This window comes from Micromesistius poutassou (assembly GCF_964030765.1).
Source record: "Micromesistius poutassou genome assembly, chromosome: 24".
NCBI lineage: Eukaryota > Metazoa > Chordata > Actinopteri > Gadiformes > Gadidae > Micromesistius > Micromesistius poutassou.
In genome coordinates, this window is record NC_140294.1 from 175,143 (window position 1) to 194,009 (window position 18,867).

Consider the following 18,867-nt stretch of genomic DNA (forward strand, 5'->3'; position numbering starts at 1 on the left):
TAAGTGGCGAACCCCGACCCCCTTAACTGTACATACCACTGACTGAAGTGATCTATTGCTTTTATAAAACGGTTACGTAAGTATGGCGAAATGAAAGTCAGACACCCTCAATTTTGAAAAAGCGAAAAGGAAAAGCATTTTTTTTTTAACAAATACAAAAAAGTAGTCCCTCCTGGCTGCCTGCAAAGTGCGTGGCGGTTGCTATGCAACACACTGTAGCGTCCTTCAGAGAGAAGGCTAGGCTAGAGACAGGTAGCTCGGTTCGCCGGCAATTTAGCCTACTATTGAGTTGACTCACCGTGTGCCTATTGCTGTACAACATTTCCACCCTCTCCATCAATCAACATGTTTTTAGGCTTCAGTGAATTATGCTATTGCTTTTATATATAAATGAACAACAGTTCAAGTTAGGCGCGGAGTGATATTGAACTCTGTATACTGAACGGGCGTCATAGCTGTGTGTATACGCTGAATATACGACAGTTGGGAACCAATCAGATCGCTTGATTTAAGCCACCCGTTTTATAAAGACACATATCTAATGCCCAGGTGTATATCTAATGTCCAGGTGTCACCTGTGAGGGTGAGGCAGGTGCGCCCCTGCTGGCTGCCGCTGGGATAGACGTGGAACACGCAGACGTAGCATCCCTGGTGGGCGGGGCCAGCGGTCGCCACGGTGATGGCCGAGGCGGCGTGCGGAGAGCCGGACGTCTGGCCGGCCGGCCGAGACGGTGGGCGGGTCCCCGGGCTCGTAGGCCGTCAGCACCTGGCCGCCCGGGTCCAGCCAGCGCACCTGGTGCACCCGCTCTCCTGTCGCCGTGGAAACGTTGCAGCTCAGCGTGAAGGGCTGTCCGGAGATGGCGTTGACATTGGCCGAGGTCGTGACCTCACCTGACACAGGGTAGAGGGTACTAGAGGGTAGTAGAGGGTACTAGAGGGTACTAGAAGGTACTAGAGGGGGGTAGAGGGTACTAGAGAGTACTAGAGGGTACTAGAGGGTACTAGAGGGGGGTAGAGGGTAAATCAAGTACCTTGTATTCTGTAGACAACATGTGGGCCGCCCAGATCAGGATGAAGGGGATGGACATGGTGGCGTGATGCTGGAGAGACGGAGGGACTGGAACACAGAGGTCCACTCCAGACGTCCACCAGGGGACTGGAACACAAAGGTCTACTCCAGACGGTCCAGGGGAGTGGAACACAAAGGTCCACTCCAGACGGTCCAGGGGACTGGAACACAGAGGTCTACTCCAGACAGTCCAGGGGACTGGAACACAGAGGTCTACTCCAGACAGTCCAGGGGACTGGAACACAGATTTCCACTCCAGACGTCCACCAGGGTGATCCTCTGTTAGACTTTGTTCCTCCCAGACAGTCAATCTAGCCATCACAGAAATACAAATGAAATAAAGATAAAACATTTACAATTAGCATACATTAAATGAATAGAAAATATATTCAAACACCCACACCCACACACACCCCGCAGCAGTATAAACTACATTGCCCACAGAGCCTATGGTCGTCCTAGCGTGAGGCGTCCCCCCCGCTGACCCATAGAAACACAGAGCTCAGATGCATCTCATTTCAAGTGGCGGCAGTGTCCAGACGGGCGGTTCAACCAGACATCCCAGGTACCTGTCGGAGCGTCTCCCAGGGCGTGTGTCCCTGTGAAGTGAAGCAGAGCCTTGTACCAGAGGGTCGAGCTCAGCTCCTCCACGTCTTCAGTCAGCAGCGCTGCTTCTCGACCGCCTCAAGGGCGACCTCTGCTGGCAGGGTTCGGCATTTTTTTTTTGGTGTTTCTGGACGCGCTTTCTCTCTCACAAATTCTCGTTTTCAGATTTACGTTTCAACCACTTTCACATCACATTTTCTCTGTTTTCTAGTCAAGTTTCAGAATTTAAACTTGCTCAGAGTGAAAAAGATGTATAATTATTATTATTTTTTTCTGAGAGATGTAGAAGACGCCTCTGTTGTGCTTTTTATTGAGTGAACCCCCGACCTTAAAGTGTAAACTGATCCTCTGCTGAACACAGAGAACATTCAATGGATCCACTGAGTTGTTTATCACCATGATGCTTTATTAACCAAACAGAAAAACAGTCCCTTACATGAACACAATAAACACAAGGACTCAAACAATAGAAGAACAGTCCCTTACATTACTAATCATAAACAGGTGTGCACATCTTTAATAACTGAACATGTTCTGCTGCTGTGTTGTTCCCCACAGAACACAAGGAATCAATACTCAGTTTAAAGTCATCACAACATGATAGCTTTTCCCAGATCGCTTGCATTATGAATATAATATTAAATCTGCTTTAAATCAGGTTCCATGTTAGGCTTATCAAAATATAGACTGATAGCGTCTGAACGTCTGAAAATATACACAATATTGTAGTATAAACATGTTTAGATTTACCATCAATTAATATTTAAAATATTAAATTTGCATTTGAAATTAGAAATATAGTCTTTGTAAAACCTGCTTTGTTAACCTCATGGAAGATCTTAAAAGTCTCTTCCTTTCAGGATTGATCAAGATCAACTTTCAGAAGCCCAACAAAACGCAGCATTTGGATTATAGTTGAGTTCATTCATTTAAATCACCAAAACATAATGTGTGTGTTTATATATACTGTACATGTGTGTAGTCCCTGCGTGTGTGTGTTCATATATGATATATGACATAAAATATGTGCGTTTGTGTTAACATATGCACGCGTATAATCGGGGCTGCGCTGGGTGTCCCGTGCAGCGCTGCTGCGGGGCGGCCGGTGGCCGGGCACCGGGCGGGCTGCAGCGGAGCCCCACAGCCACATTAAAACACTAAAATACAACTTACTTGTCTTTCTCTGTCCCGAAAACGGACGCCAGGTATTCCGCCATTTTCCTCTCGTTGGGGAGGGCGGGGCGTGGTGTTACGTCATATGTATGCGACAAGCCTTGTGTGGCGCGGTTATAAAAAAAAGAGGAAAATAAATATATATACAATTTTATATTTAGTGTATATATATATAATTTTATAATTTTATCTTTTTAAACGTTATGCAGACATATAATTAATTGCACAAACACGTTTAACGAAAAGGAAAAATAAATGGGCATAGCATACGGTTCCGTCATTTCCCGTGCAGCAGTGTCCCCACGGTGACGCAGACACGCTGGTGACGCAGACACGCTGGTGACGCTCACCCCCTGCCCCTCCCACTGAGAGCTGTGGGAGGGGCAGGGGGAATATCTATAACCATGTTAATAATAGCAATCAATTAAACAATTAATACTAAACAAGGTGTGTGACACACACACACACACACACACACACACACACACACACACACACACACACACACACACACACACACACACAGACAGACAGACAGACAGACGCACACACACACACACACACACACACACACACACACACACACACACACACACACACACACACACACACACACACACACACACACACACATAGACACACCAAACTGTTGGAAGGGGAAGTACTTGAGGAACCAAGAAAGTGTGTGTGTGTGTGTGTGTGTGTGTGTGTGTGTGTGTGTGTGTGAGAGAGAGAGAGAGAGAGAGAGAGAGAGAGAGACATTAAGGGCTGAACAAATCAAATTTAATTGAAATTGAGAGAGAGACACAGAGACACAGAGAGAGAGAGAGAGAGACAGAGAGAGAGAGAGAGAGAGAGACAGCGAGAGAGTGGGACAGCAAGAGAGTAGGAGGAAGGTGAAGAGGTTTTCTCTCTGTGAGGAGCAAGCTGTGAGTGTCTAGTCTGAGGGGGTCTGTGTCTGAGGGGGTCTGGTCTGGGTGGTCTGGTCTGGGTGGTCTGGTCTGAGAGGGTCTGGTCTCAGGAGAGGGTCTGGTCTGGGGGGTCTGGTCTCAGGAGAGGGTCTGGTCTGGGGGATCTGGTCTCAGGAGAGGGTCTGGTCTGGGGGGTCTGGTCTGAGGGGGTCTGGTCTCAGGAGAGGGTCTGGTCTGGGGGGTCTGGTCTCAGGAGCCACCATGAGGTCCAGCACATGGCTGCTCTCCCTGCTCCTTCTCTGTTCTTCCAACAGCGGTAGGTTGATCCTCCACACACTCTGGTTCTGCTCTCCGCTGGTTCTGCTCTCCGCTGGTTCTGCTCTCCACTGGTTTTGCTCTCCACTGGTTCTGCTCTCCACTGGTTCTGCTCTCCGCTGGTTCTGCTCTCAGCTGGTTCTGCTCTCCGCTGGTTCTGATCTCCGCTGGTTCTGCTCTCCGCTGGTTCTGCTCTCTGCTGGTTCTGCCCTCCGCTGGTCCTTCTTGGTTTCGTTCTTTTAGTGGAATCACATTTAGGCTCATTCTATCAGCTCCATTCTGTCCAGTTGATTTCGGTCCTGATGAATTCATATGAATTTCATATTAATTCTGTTCAGTTTAATTCATTTGGTTTAATTATTTTAGTTGAATTAGATTCAGTTGAATTCTTTCAGTTGCGTAGTTGAATCCAGTTTGGTTGAATTAATATCAGTTTATTTGTTTCAGTTAGAATTCATTTCAGTGTTTTAGTTTCATGCTGTTATTCCTCTGTCATGCATTGCGTTTCCGGTTGTTTTGTTATGAACATTTAATATATGAATCTGTGAAATGGTGCAACCATGAAATTCACAGTAGACACCATTTGTGTTATATCAATTGTTATTTATTATGTATACATACTGTGCATGTATTACTTTTGTAATCAAATATTTTTTATACACAATATAGTAATATCTTCGTCGCGTGTGATCGTCATATACAGTACTATGTTACAGCAGAACCTCTGGTCCAGCAGTCCTACTGGGTTACAGCAGAACCTCTGGTCCAGCAGTCCTACTGTGTTACAGCAGAACCTCTGGTCCAGCAGTTCTACTGTGTTACAGAACCTCTGGTCCAGCAGTCCTACTGGGTTATAGAACCTCTGGTCCAGCAGTCCTATTGGGTTATATAACCTCTGGTCCAGCAGTCCTACTGGGTTGTATAACCACTGGTCTAGCAGTCCTACTGGTTATAGAACCTCTGGTCCAGCAGTCATACTGTGTCATAGAACCTCTGGTCCAGCAGTCCTACTGGTTATAGAACCTCTGGTCCAGCAGTCCTACTCTGTGCCAACAGATCTCCACCTTCAGTAACATGATTGCTCCAAATAAATAAGAAGCAAAGGCAAGTGAACCACGTGGATCAGACGGATGCGAGCTTGTCTTCCATCTGTGAGACTAAACCCACACAGAGGTCCTTTCATATCCCGCCTCTGTTTCTCCATGCAGGTGCGAGCAAAGACTGTTCGGAAGAGATTACAGTGCGCAGCAACCAGGTGAAGGTGGCTCAGCTCGGACAGAGGCTGGAGGTCCCGTGTCCCGTCAGCTTCTGTTCAGAGCCACCGCCCTTGGTCTGGTGGGTCAAACATAGAAACGGCTGGAAACGGTCGGACAGGCTGTCCAGCTCGGAGAGCAGGTGGGAGGGCCTGTCGCAGGGCTCCGGTTTCTACAAAGGTGTCTCCTACCTCACCTTCCCTTCTCTGTTCCTCCACCACTCTGGGGAATACAGATGTGAAACCAACTTCACCAAAGGCCATTACATCAACATCACTGTCACAGGTTCAGACACACACACACACACACACACACACACACACACACACACGGATGCACGCACGTATGGACGCACGCACGCATGCACGCACGCACGCACGCACGCACGCACACACACACACACACACACACACACACACACACACAGATTTATACACACTTCTTCATTTATAGATCTTTAATGTTCGTGTTCTACAGGAAGTGCAGAGGTTTCTGTTGAAGACGAGAAAAAGGAAAACGACCGTACGTTGAAGGGCTTGTGTCCTACTACTCCTACTATAATATATATAATACTGCAGTGCATTGACTACAGTACAACATATACCACAGTACAACATCTACTACAGTACAACATATACTACAGTAAAACAACATCTACTACAGTACAACATCTGATAGAGTAAAACAGCATTAACTACAGTACAACATCTACCATTTCATCAACATCACAAGTCACAAGTGTGTCACAAGTTCAGACACACACACACATACACACACACACACACACACACACACACACACATTTATACACTTCTTCATTTGTAGATCTTTAATGTTCGTGTTCTGCAGGAAGCGCAGAGGTTTCTGTTTCTGAAGACGAGAAAAAGGAAAACGACCGTACGTTGAAGGGCTTGTATCCTACTACTCCTACTATAATATATATATAATAACTACTATAATAATACATCTACTACAGTACAACATCATCTACTACAGTACATCATCTACTACAGTACAACATCATCTACTACAGTACAACATCATCTACTACAGTACAACATCTACTACAGTACAACATCATCTACTACAGTACAACATCATCTACTACAGTACAACATCTACTACAGTACAACATCATCTACTACAGTACAACATCATCTACTACAGTACAACAAAATCTACTACAGTACAACATCTACTACAGTACAACATCTACTACAGTACAACATCTACTACAGTAAAACAACATCTACTACAGTACAACATCATCTACTACAGTACAACATCATCTACTACCATACAACAACATTTACTACAGTACAATCTCATTGACTACAGTACAATTGTTAGTACAATTGTTATTGATTACGGTATCATGCCATTGATTACGGTATCATCTCATTGATTACGGTGCCATGTGATTGATTACGGTGCCATGTGATTGATTACGGTATCATCTCGTTGACTGTTTCCAGAGCGGCGTGCAGAGCTCTCGGGTCTGGACCAGCTGTGGCCCTACCTGTGGGCCTCGGGGGGGGTCCTCCTGTGTGTGGTGGTGGTGGTCTCTCTGTCGGTGGTGTCCCTGCAGCACTGCCCAGGTCAGACTGCTCTCCACTCTGTGCTGTGTCGACGTCAGGCTCAACGTTAAACTGACCACGCTCTGTTCTTTATGCAGGACGCCCCGGAACTACGGTGGAGTATAAGGTAAGAGCGGAGAGCATCTGTCACAAGAGGGATGGATGATCCACGACAAAGGACTGTAGCTGTGATGGACAGACTGTAGCTGTGATAGAGGACAGACTGTAGCTGTGATGAACAGACTGTAGCTGTGATGGACAGACTGTAGCTGTGATAGAGGACAGACTGTAGCTGTGATAGAGGACAGACTGTGGCTGTGATAGAGGACAGACTGTGGCTGTGATAGAGGACAGACTGTAGCTGTGATAGAGGACAGACTGTAGCTGTGATAAAAGACAGACTGTAGCTGTGATAAAGGACAGACTGTGATAAAGGACAGACTGTAGCTGTGATAAAGGACAGACAGTGATAAAGGACAGACTGTAGCTGTGATAGAGGACAGACTGTAGCTGTGATAAAGGACAGACTGTGATAAAGGACAGACTGTAGCTGTGATAGAGGACAGACTGTAGCTGTGATAGAGGACAGACTGTAGCTGTGATAGAGGACAGACAGTGATAAAGGACAGACTGTAGCTGTGATAAAGGACAGACTGTGATAGAGGACAGACTGTAGCTGTGATAGAGGACAGACTGTAGCTGTGATAGAGGACAGCGTGTCATGTGATCAGGACAGCTGGTCATGTGATCACTACAGCGTGTCATGTGATTAGGACAGCGTGTCATGTGATTAGGACAGCGTGTCATGTGATCAGGACAGCGTGTCATGTGATAGAGGACAGTGTGTCATGTGATCAGGACAGCGTGTCATGTGATTGTTGACAGAACACAGTGATGCCGATGACTCAGCATGCATCGGCGCTCTCTAACCCTGGACAAGCCCCTCCCAGTGACACGCCCCTCGGCCGTCGCTATGGCAACAGAGGGGAGGAAGAGGAGGAGGAGGAGAAGGAGGAGGACCAGTCTATTTGGTAAGCGGCCCTGAATCATAACGCGATGCCGGTGGCTCCCAAGGTGCGCCGTGGAGATAGCGTGCGGGACACCGAGTACGCAGCCATCCAACTAGCGTAGCGCTAGAGCTAGCACAGGGTTCAACGCCCCTTAACTGTGGTATAATGAGAACATACCACAGCCTGTCGTGATCTATTGCTTACATATAGGATAAATGTATATATATTTCAGTAGTATGTATGACATGTAAAAGATGATTACATATGTCAATGAACGTATACTAATGTTAATGAATACTCATAATGTAATTTACTTGATTAAAGTGTACATATATAATTAGAATTAACATGCATCATTTGCAGGTATATGTAAATTATTATTATATATCAACATTCACACTGTACATGTAAATTATTGTATATGTAAATTATAAAAATATATACATTCAAGCTATACTTGTAAACTATTGTATATTAATATGATACATTATGATTATATACTTAAATAATTACGAATAATTACAATAATTACAAATGTAAATTAATACCATATACTGTATGTGAATGATGACAATATGTTAATTAATACTGTACATATATGTAATTATATTTTTTAACATACGTGTATGTTATTAATATGAATGTATTATGATATATAAATGATGAATATATCTAAAATGATTTTGATGTATGGTTCAGCATCTTTGTAAGCGTGTGTTTAATACCGAATGGTATGATGTATGGTATGATGTTATTATATATGTGATAATACACAGTGGTCATTACGGTGAAATGAACCGGGGACATTATTAGGAAGACTAAAGAACTGATTAACGAGATAGAAGAAAAGTACAAATGATTGATTAGAAGAGCCAGTGAACCTAAAACCTCTGCTCTTTTGATTCAAACCCGGGAGCATGTCTCATATGATCAGGTACAGTCATCTAGGCCATTCCATGACTGTTTCTGGAGCTTTACAATCCTATGATCCTCAATGTATTTAATCCAATGTCGTTGTCCGGGTCCCCTCACTGCCCGGCGCGGGGCACATCCTCCGCGACACGGCTCGTCGTATAGAATAGAATAGAATGCCTTTATTTGTCACTATACAAGTACAATGACATTAAAAGCATCTCCCTCTCAGTGCATAGAACAAATATAAATACACAATATGCAATACACTAAATACACAATAAATAGTGCATAAATAAGGTAAGGTGCATAGTTCCGCAGCATGATATACATATCCATGATTAGATGATCAAGAATAAATAGTAATACTGTTGGGTTATTGCACATTGAAAATACACATTATGACGGAATAGAAAAAGAGAGTAATGATATTGCACAGTATACAGATATTGCACGGTTATGAGGTCAGTGCACGTGTGAGTTCAGGGTGGTAATGGCTCTTGGAAAGAAACTGTTCTTGAGTCTGTTAGTCCTTGCCATGATGCACCTGTAGCGCCGTCCTTAGGGCAAGCAGGTCAAACAGGTCAGACCCAGGGTGGGAGCTGTCCTTGATTATATCTTTTGCCCTGCTGAGGCAGCGGGAGGTGTAAACATTCGTCAGGGAGGAGAGAGAGCAGCCGATGCTCTTTTGTGCTGCCTCAGCCGCCCTCTGGAGCCTCTCCCTGTCTGCGGTGGTGCAGCTGCCGTACCATGTTCTAATGCAGTACGGCAGCAGGCTCTCGATGGATGAGCGGTAGAAGACGCTACGGTGCGAAAAAGCTGTTATTTCTGAACCGATTGGTTAGTGACGCACGTGCGTGCATGTGGTTTCCTGTTCCACCCACACCACATCCTGTGTGATACCTACCTGGACCGTGTAAGCGTCTGCATGCGTGCAACAGCTCCGTCTTCACCAGACAGACCTACACTAACCACCTCTAATCTAAACAAATCACTTCTAATCTAAACTAACCACCTCTAATAAACACCTAAACTAACCACATCTAACCTAAACTAACCACCTCTAATTTACACCTAAACTTAGTGCCGCCGCTCCCCATACGCAGAGTACGCAGAGCGCGTAGGGCCCCAAGTACCTGGGGGGCCCCCCAAAATTAAGGTTGATAATTACTACATTACAATTTTCAAAATATATATAAATGAATTACGAACAGGTCCACCGTTATTTCTCAATGCGAATTACACTCCGATTTTTTTCGCATCGGAGGCGGCACAGTTCCCCCCCAGCCGACGTACAACCCCCCCCGCCCCCCCGAAAACAACCGCGCTGGTTGTTTGCAGGGGGGGGGGGGGGGGGTCACCTCTAACTAACACCTAAACTAACCATCTCTAACCTAACACCTAAACTAACCATCTCTAACCTGAACTAACCATCTCTAACCTAGCACTTTAATTCACGGCCAGTGGTTCCCAACCTTTTTTGGGCTGTGACCCCGTTTTGACATCAAAAATTTCCGGCGACCCCAGAGAATTTTTTTTTTCTTCCAAAAATCATTTTTTTTCCACATCCACGGAAAACGCCAACAGTTAGTTTCTCAGACAACAACCACCGTGCCTTTGTGTGAAATAGTAAGTTTTCATATTCAGAGCCCATGTCGGCGCACAGTGTTTGCAAACGGAAGTGTGCGCAGAGGATGTGGCTTGATGCAACTCACCATGGATACAACCTGCAGTATGTCTTTAGATGCCAGTTGTTCACGGTGAATCATGCAATGATTCCATATTGCAGATAGGGCCAACTGGGTGATAGGTGTATGCAAACCATTTTGCCGTCCTGCCATAGACGGGAGCTCCGTCTGTCCAAAATCCCACCATTCGCTGCCAGGGAATTCTGTTTTTCTCCATATAATCGTGAAGGACATCGCACATTGCTTGGGCAGTCTCATGTCCAGGGAAGAGGGAGGCAATGCAAATTAACCTTGTGAATTGCATTCTCTTGCACGTAACGAACAAATGTCAAAGCGTGGGCATTTTTTTCCTTCTGTGCTCACATCCATTTGAAGAGCGTAAGCTGGGGAATTTCAAAGTTTTTCTGTCAGCATGCTCTCTTGGTCATCAGCGGTTGCATCAATCCTTCCTTTCACCGTGTTGTCAGACAGTGGTATCACCTTTAGTTTTTGAGCTTCTTCCTCCCCGCGTCCCCGTGAACTTCCTAAAAGCAGATCTGACTCCTCACACTGAAGATATCGTTTTGCTCCTGCTCTGGGAACCAGGCCTCACACTACCTGTGTTAATCCGGGAACCAGTAATCCTACTGGTTACAGCCAAACCTCTGGTCCAGCAGTCCTACTGGGTTATAGAACCTCTGATCCAGCAGTCCTACTGGGTTACAGCCGAACCTCTGGTCCAGCAGTCCTACTGGGTTATAGAACCTCTGGTCCAGCAGTCCTACTGGGTTATAGAGCCTCTGATCCAGCAGTCCTACTGGGTTATAGAACCTCTGGTCCAGCAGTCCTACTGGGTTATAGAACCTCTGGTCCAGCAGTCCTACTAAGAACCTTTGGCCAGCAGTTTGAATGCTAACTGAATCGTGGGACAACGTGGGCGTGGTCTTAAAGGGACAGTTTCAAAAACAGGATCCATTATCGTCCCTTCTCCCCCTCTGCATTATGTTTTGTGTACAACATGATATCATTTATGCATATTTGAATGTAATGAATTCCACATAATAACGCAACTGAAAAAACACCCTACTTAAATATTTATCAATTATTTTATTAGAAGCAACAAAACAAGCTCATACATTTCTGACGTCCCAACGAATAGTGTGATGATGATGATGACAGAAATAATACAAATTATAGCAATATGGATATTTATTACACAGCATAGTTGAATACTCCATACTGATTGGTCAATCACAGCAGTAAGCTCTCGGTTATTTCTGAATGGGAGACGGTCGCTATGACTAACCAACCGTTTGCGTTGTTTCTGAACGGGAGACGGTTGCTATGACTAACAGACCGTTGCTATGGACGTCATTTCCAACCATTGAAGCTAACAGACATTTTTTTATGAGAGAAAGCAATTCATCTTTTTTAAATCGACGCAATTACAATTTTATCATTGACCTATTACATGCATTATTATTATTATTACTACATACATTATCCCTCAGAAAGAACCCAGGCAGAATAGCAGCATCATCATAATAATGGTCAGGTAATGATGATAAATGGTGAGCTATATCACTGTGTACATATAATCTATCATCTATAAATGTTCACCCAGCTCACTACAGAGTGCAGTCAGCCAGGAGCTCCTCATTCCAGTCATCCTCATCCTCCTCATTCCAGTCCTCCCAGCTCTCCTCATCCCAGTCCTCCCAGCAGCGCTCCATCTCCACCGCTCACCAGTACGCCCACTGCTGCTGAGTCCACTGGTCCCACTCAATCTGGAGAGAGAGAGAGAGAGAGAGAGAGACAGATAGAGAGAGAGAGAGAATGAGAGAGAGAAAGCGAGTACATCGGTACCTTTACATGCAGAGGGGAGACCCGGTCTAAACCGGTCCAAACCAGTCCAAACCGAGCCCTGACCTAGGTAAGCCCGTCCAAATGTTGCACATTGTGACTTTAATTCAAATCCGATCCAGTTAAATGTTGAGTTTTACTGTAATTAGTTTCCACTGCAGTGACCCCCAGTGACCACCAGGTGTCCCCAGAACACGATAAAGACCGTTCGGATGTTGACACTCAGGGTTGTTTAAGCTGGAAGTGCGCCACATGCCCTGGACTGAACCAGGAGCTTTTCCACCCATGACCTCCGCGTGTTTGTGTCCTGGACAGGATGTGGTGACTCCCCTCACTTCCCGTGGCCTACAGACAAAAAAGTCCCTGAAAACAATCACTTTCCATGTCAAGAGGGCCTTTGAAACCCAGTTGTTCGAGTGTAGATCTGCATGTAGCTACTGTAGCATGTAGCTTCTGTTTAACTCTTACCACGAGAGCCACTCCGGTAGTTGGGTGGCTAATGTAGCATGTAGCCGCTATAACAGCAACCACTAACCACTACAGTAGTTGGGTGGCTAATGTAGCATGTAGCCGCTATAACAGTAACCACTACAGTAGTTGGGTGGCTAATGTAGCATGTAGCCGCTATAACAGTAACCACTAATAATAATAATACTAATGGGTTGCTAATAATAGAGCAGCAGGCGTTGACTTTAAAGCCGGTTGTCCCGGCTGTGTTTGAGGAAGGCAGACCGCAGCGTGTCCCCTGAAGCTGCTGTCAGCTCCCCAACACACCACTACTGCACCTACTGGGGGCTTTTACTGTGAAACACCACTACTGCACCTACTGGGGGCTTTTACTGTGAAACACAACTACTGCACCTACTGGGGGCTTTTACTGTGAAACACAACTACTGCACCTACTGGGGGCTTTTACTGTGAAACACAACTACTGCACCTACTGGGGGCTTTTACTGTGAAACACAACTACTGCACCTACTGGGGGCTTTTACTGTGAAACACAACTACTGCACCTACTGGGGGCTTTTACTGTGAAACACCACTACTGCACCTACTGGGGGCTTTTACTGTGAAACACCACTACTGCACCTACTGGGGGCTTTTACTGTGAAACACCACTACTGCACCTACTGGGGGCTTTTACTGTGAAACACAACTACTGCACCTACTGGGGGATTTTACTGTTATCATATTGATTATAGGTGATAATCAGTGTGTTCATATTGATTATAGGTGATAATCAGTGTGTTCATATTGATTATAGGTGATAATCAGTGTGTTCATATTGACTATAGGTGATAATCAGTGTGTTCATATTGATTATAGGTGATAATCAGTGTGTTCATATTGATTATAGGTGATAATCAGTGTGTTCATATTGATTATAGGTGATAATCAGTGTGTTCATATTGATTATAGGTGATAATCAGTGCGTCACTCACCTCCTTTGCAGAAGAACATTCTGCAGAGACAACCACAGAGCAGGAGCAGCAGGACCAGAGAGACGGCTGCCACGGCGACGGCCACGGCCACGCCCTGACCCGCTGCAACACACACACACACACACACACACACTCTCTATCTCACTATCTCACCGCTGAGGGTCAGAGAGAGGGGATCTATGCTGTAGATCTATGTTGTAGATCTATGGTATCTGATCTCACCGCTGAGGGTCAGAGAGAGGGGATCTATGCTGTAGATCTATGTTGTAGATCTATGGTATCTGATCTCACCGCTGAGGGTCAGAGAGAGGGGATCTATGCTGTAGATCTATGTTGTAGATCTATGCCGTATATCTATGTTGTAGATCTATGCTGTAGATCTATGTTGTAGATCTATGCTGTAGATCTATGCTGTAGATCTATGCTGTAGATCTATGCTGTAGATCTATGGTATCTGATCTCACCGCTGAGGGTCAGAGAGAGGGGATCTATGCTGTAGATCTATGCTGTAGATCTATGGTATCTGATCTCACCACTGAGGGTCAGAGAGAGGGGTTGGTCCAGCCCAGGGTGGTGGACGAGACACTTGACAGACAGCTGCTTGAGGACCTCTGATTGGACGAGCAGGCTGCTGGTCACCCGCGTGGTACCGCCCGCCTGCTGCTCGTATGACACAGTGGGCGGGCCCAGTGTCTGGTTGTCCCCGGCAACGCTCCAGGTGATGTTGGAGGCGGGGCGCGAGAGCGTCGTGCAGTTAGCCTCGACCAATCCCGAAGACCGGCTGACGGAGGAGAGCTCCGGGTCGGGGAGGACTGGAGAGAGAGGGGAGAGAGAGGGGAGAGAGAGGGGAGAGAGAGGTCAGGGAGGACTGGAGGAGAGAGAGAGAGAGAGAGAGAGAGAGAGAGAGAGAGAGAGAGAGAGAGAGAGAGAAAGAGAGGTCAGGGAGGACTGGGGAGAGAGAGAAGAGAGAGGAGAGAGAGAGGAGAGAGGGGGTGTCAGTAGTGTCAGTAGTGTCAGTAGGGTGTCAGTAGTGTCAGTAGGGTGTCAGTAGTGTCAGTAGTGTCAGTAGGGTGTCAGTAGTGTCAGTAGGGTGTCAGTAGTGTCAGTAGGGTGTCAGTAGTGTCAGTAATGTCAGTAGGGTGTCAGTAGGGTGTCAGTAGTGTCAGTAGGGTGTCAGTAGTGTCAGTAGGGTGTCAGTAGGGTCAGTAGTGTCAGTAGGGTGTCAGTAGTGTCAGTAGAGTGTCAGTAGGGTGTCAGTAGTGTGTCAGTAGGGTGTCAGTAGTGTCAGTAGGGTGTCAGTAGGGTCAGTAGGGGTCAGTAGGGTGTCAGTAGTGTCAGTAGGGTCAGTAGTGTCAGTAGGGTGTCAGTAGGGTGTCAGTAGTGTCAGTAGGGTGTCGGTAGTGTCAGTAGGGTGTCAGTAGTGTCAGTAGGGTGTCGGTAGTGTCAGTAGGGTCAGTAGGGGTCAGTAGGGTCAGTAGGGTGTCAGTAGGGTCAGTAGGGTGTCAGTAGTGTCAGTAGTGTCAGTAGGGTGTCGGTAGTGTCAGTAGTGTCAGTAGGGTGTCAGTAGTGTCAGTAGGGTGTCGGTAGTGTCAGTAGGGTGTCAGTAGTGTCAGTAGGGTGTCGGTAGTGTCAGTAGGGTCAGTAGGGGTCAGTAGGGTCAGTAGGGTGTCAGTAGGGTCAGTAGGGTGTCAGTAGTGTCAGTAGTGTCAGTAGTGTCAGTAGGGTGTCAGTAGGGTGTCAGTAGTGTCAGTAGGGTGTCGGTAGTGTCAGTAGGGTGTCGGTAGTGTCAGTAGGGTGTCAGTAGTGTCAGTAGGGTCAGTAGGGTCAGTAGGGTGTCAGTAGGGTCAGTAGGGTCAGTAGGGTGTCAGTAGTGTCAGTAGGGTGTCGGTAGTGTCAGTAGGGTGTCGGTAGTGTCAGTAGGGTGTCAGTAGTGTCAGTAGGGTGTCGGTAGTGTCAGTAGTGTCAGTAGTGTCAGTAGGGTCAGTAGGGTGTCAGTAGTGTCAGTAGTGTCAGTAGTGTCAGTAGTGTCAGTAGGGTGTCGGTAGTTTCAGTAGGGTGTCAGTAGTGTCAGTAGTGTCAGTAGGGTCAGTAGGGTGTCAGTAGGGTGTCAGTAGTGTCAGTAGGGTCAGTAGGGTGTCAGTAGGGTCAGTAGTGTCAGAAGTGTCAGTAGGGGTCAGTAATGTCAGTAGGGTGTCAGTAGGGTGTCAGTAGGGTGTCAGTAGGGGTCAGTAGGGTGTCAGTAGCGTCAGTAGGTCGTCAGTAGGGTCAGTAGGGTGTCACTAGTGTCAGTAGTGTCAGTAGGGGTCAGTAGTGTCAGTAGGGTGTCAGTAGTGTCAGTAGTGTCAGTAGGGGTCAGTAGGGTGTCAGTAGTGTCAGTAGGGTCAGTAGGGTGTCAGTAGTGTCAGTAGGGTGTCAGTAGGGTCAGTAATGTCAGTAGGGTGTCAGTAGTGTCAGTAGGGTGTCAGTAGGGTCAGTAGGGGTCAGTAGTGTCAGTAGGGTGTCAGTAGTGTCAGTAGGGTCAGTAGGGGTCAGTAGCGTCAGTAGTGTCAGTAGGCTCCGCCCCTGGCTCCTACCGTACACCACCAGGCAGGTGGAGCCGCGCTGACTGCCCTGGGGGAAGGTGTGGAGCAGGCAGGTGTAGCAGGCCTCGTCCTGAGGCTCCAGAGGCTGCAGGGTGAGCTGGCTCTCCCCCGGGGGGCCACTGAGAAGGCCCCGCCCCCGCAGGGCCTCCCCCAGCCGGGGCCCGCCCGGTCCGGAGTACGACCCCAGGGGGGTGGAGTCTCCGCCGCCGCCCCGCCCCCTCCTGCTCCACAGCACCTGCCTGACGCCCGCCGGGTCCCCGCTGTAGCGACACCGCAGCCTGGCCACGCCCCCGCTCAGAGCCACGCCCCCTCCCTCCAGGAGCACCGTCTCTGGGCAACCGAGACATAACGTCTTACATACACACACGTAGATATGTAGTACATAGACATAGACATTCTATACATGAAGATGTATAGTATGTTTAAGCAATAGATCATGACAGGCTGTGGTATACGGTCATTATAGCACAGTTAAGTGGCGAACCCCGACCCCCTTAACTGTACATACCACTGACTGAAGTGATCTATTGCTTTTATAAAACGGTTACGTAAGTATGGCGAAATGAAAGTCAGACACCCTCAATTTTGAAAAAGCGAAAAGGAAAAGCATTTTTTTTTTAACAAATACAAAAAAGTAGTCCCTCCTGGCTGCCTGCAAAGTGCGTGGCGGTTGCTATGCAACACACTGTAGCGTCCTTCAGAGAGAAGGCTAGGCTAGAGACAGGTAGCTCGGTTCGCCGGCAATTTAGCCTACTATTGAGTTGACTCACCGTGTGCCTATTGCTGTACAACATTTCCACCCTCTCCATCAATCAACATGTTTTTAGGCTTCAGTGAATTATGCTATTGCTTTTATATATAAATGAACAACAGTTCAAGTTAGGCGCGGAGTGATATTGAACTCTGTATACTGAACGGGCGTCATAGCTGTGTGTATACGCTGAATATACGACAGTTGGGAACCAATCAGATCGCTTGATTTAAGCCACCCGTTTTATAAAGACACATATCTAATGCCCAGGTGTATATCTAATGTCCAGGTGTCACCTGTGAGGGTGAGGCAGGTGCGCCCCTGCTGGCTGCCGCTGGGATAGACGTGGAACACGCAGACGTAGCATCCCTGGTGGGCGGGGCCAGCGGTCGCCACGGTGATGGCCGAGGCGGCGTGCGGGAGGCAGGGGGAGAGCCGGACGTCCGGCCGGCCGGCCGAGACGGTGGGCGGGTCCCCGGGCTCGTAGGCTGTCAGCACCTGGCCGCCCGGGTCCAGCCAGCGCACCTGGCGCACCCGCTCTCCTGTCGCCGTGGAAACGTTGCAGCTCAGCGTGAAGGGCTGTCCGGAGATGGCGTTGACATTGGCCGAGGTCGTGACCTCACCTGACACAGGGTAGAGGGTACTAGAGGGTAGTAGAGGGTACTAGAGGGTAGTAGAGGGTAGAGGGTACTAGAAGGTACTAGAGGGTAGTAAAGGGTACTAGAGGTAGTAGAGGGTACTAGAGAGTACTAGAGGGTACTAGAGGGTACTAGAGGGTACTAGAGGGTAGTAGAGGGTACTAGAGGGTAGTAGAGGGTAGAGGGTACTAGAAGGTACTAGAGGGTAGTAAAGGGTACTAGAGGGTAGTAGAGGGTACTAGAGAGTACTAGAGGGTACTAGAGGGTAGTAGAGGGTACTAGAGAGTACTAAAGGGTACTAGAGGGTACTAGAGGGTAGTAGAGGGTACTAGAGGGTACTAGAGGGGGGTAGAGGGTAAATCAAGTACCTTGTATTCTGTAGAACAACATGTGGGCCGCCCAGATCAGGATGAAGGGGATGGACATGGTGGCGTGATGCTGGAGAGACGGAGGGACTGGAACACAAAGGTCTACTCCAGACGGTCCAGGGGACTGGAACACAAAGGTCCACTCCAGACGGTCCAGGGGACTGGAACACAGAGGTCCACTCCAGACGGTCCAGGGGACTGGAATACAGAAGTCCACTCCAGACGTCCACCAGGGTGATCTTCTGTTAGACTTTATTCCTCCCAGACAGTCAATCTAGCCGTCACAGAAATACAAATGAAATAAAGATAAAACATTTACAATAAACAGACATAAAATGAATAGAAAATATATTCAAACACCCACACCCACACACACCCCGCAGCAGTATAAACTACATTGCCCACAGAGCCTATGGTCGTCCTAGCGTGAGGCGTCCCCCCCCGCTGACCCATAGAAACACAGAGCTCAGATGCATCTCATTTCAAGTGGCGGCAGTGTCCAGACGGGCGGTTCAACCAGACATCCCAGGTACCTGTCGGAGCGTCTCCCAGGGCGTGTGTCCCTGTGAAGTGAAGCAGAGCCTTGTACCAGAGGGTCGAGCTCAGCTCCTCCACGTCTTCAGTCAGCAGCGCTGCTTCTCGACCGCCTCAAGGGCGACCTCTGCTGGCAGGGTTCGGCATTGCGCCTCATTCAGCTCGAATAAGTAGCATGAATGTGGTCCGCATGTAG

At 47.5% G+C, this 18,867-nt stretch overlaps 2 protein-coding genes and 1 long non-coding RNA gene across 8 annotated transcripts; 1 reads left to right on the top strand and 2 right to left on the bottom strand.

The window, feature by feature from the left end:
• Positions 1–752: 752 nt before the first annotated feature.
• LOC311369642 lies at positions 753–2,891 on the bottom strand. The gene is made up of 3 exons (XR_014640169.1): positions 2,849–2,891; positions 1,032–1,380; positions 753–891 (listed from the first exon to the last, which is right to left on the bottom strand). It is a non-coding gene; the product is annotated as an uncharacterized lncRNA (long non-coding RNA).
• Positions 2,892–3,717: 826 nt separating this feature from the next.
• Positions 3,718–8,369, top strand: LOC311369630 (uncharacterized protein). Of its 2 annotated transcripts, XM_084487852.1 has the most exons (7): positions 3,718–4,075; positions 5,283–5,612; positions 5,805–5,849; positions 6,177–6,224; positions 6,803–6,925; positions 7,003–7,031; positions 7,790–8,369. In XM_084487852.1, the coding sequence occupies exons 1-7, from the start codon at positions 4,021–4,023 to the stop codon at positions 7,937–7,939; spliced, it is 780 nt and encodes a 259-aa protein (XP_084343978.1). In that variant the 5' UTR covers positions 3,718–4,020; the 3' UTR covers positions 7,940–8,369. The 2 variants fall into 2 exon arrangements, with proteins under 2 accessions (XP_084343978.1, XP_084343979.1); XM_084487853.1 differs by lacking the exon at positions 6,177–6,224.
• A 3,222-nt stretch (positions 8,370–11,591) lies between these two features.
• Positions 11,592–18,712, bottom strand: LOC311369617 (uncharacterized protein). 5 transcript variants are annotated; one of them, XM_084487839.1, is made up of 7 exons: positions 18,671–18,712; positions 18,138–18,411; positions 17,428–17,754; positions 16,372–16,710; positions 14,332–14,610; positions 13,799–13,900; positions 11,592–12,719 (listed from the first exon to the last, which is right to left on the bottom strand). In XM_084487839.1, exons 2-7 carry the CDS (start codon positions 18,193–18,195, stop codon positions 12,688–12,690), a joined length of 1,137 nt encoding a protein of 378 aa, XP_084343965.1. In that variant the 5' UTR covers positions 18,196–18,411; positions 18,671–18,712; the 3' UTR covers positions 11,592–12,687. The 5 variants fall into 5 exon arrangements, with proteins under 5 accessions (XP_084343965.1, XP_084343964.1, XP_084343963.1 ...); XM_084487838.1 differs by lacking the exon at positions 18,671–18,712 and adding an exon at positions 18,514–18,653; XM_084487837.1 differs by lacking the exon at positions 18,671–18,712 and adding an exon at positions 18,543–18,561 and having other exon boundaries at positions 11,592–12,280.
• Between the last annotated feature and the right edge of the window lie 155 nt (positions 18,713–18,867).

What these genes read in the sequence shown, in the direction of transcription:
- LOC311369630 (XM_084487852.1), top strand. Translation starts at nt 4,021, where the DNA reads ATGAGGTCCAGCACATGGCTGCTCTCCCTGCTCCTTCTCTGTTCTTCC. An exon ending in CATCAACATCACTGTCACAG is followed by an intron (nt 5,613 to 5,804) that starts GTTCAGACACAC and finishes CGTGTTCTACAG; the next exon opens with GAAGTGCAGAGGTTTCTGTT. An exon ending in GAACTACGGTGGAGTATAAG is followed by an intron (nt 7,032 to 7,789) that starts GTAAGAGCGGAG and finishes GATTGTTGACAG; the next exon opens with AACACAGTGATGCCGATGAC.
- LOC311369617 (XM_084487839.1), bottom strand. Translation starts at nt 18,195, where the DNA reads ATGTCCATCCCCTTCATCCTGATCTGGGCGGCCCACATGTTGTTCTAC. An exon ending in CACCTGCCTCACCCTCACAG is followed by an intron (nt 16,711 to 17,427) that starts GTGACACCTGGA and finishes TCGGTTGCCCAG; the next exon opens with AGACGGTGCTCCTGGAGGGA. An exon ending in AATGTTCTTCTGCAAAGGAG is followed by an intron (nt 12,720 to 13,798) that starts GTGAGTGACGCA and finishes GATTGTTTTCAG; the next exon opens with GGACTTTTTTGTCTGTAGGC.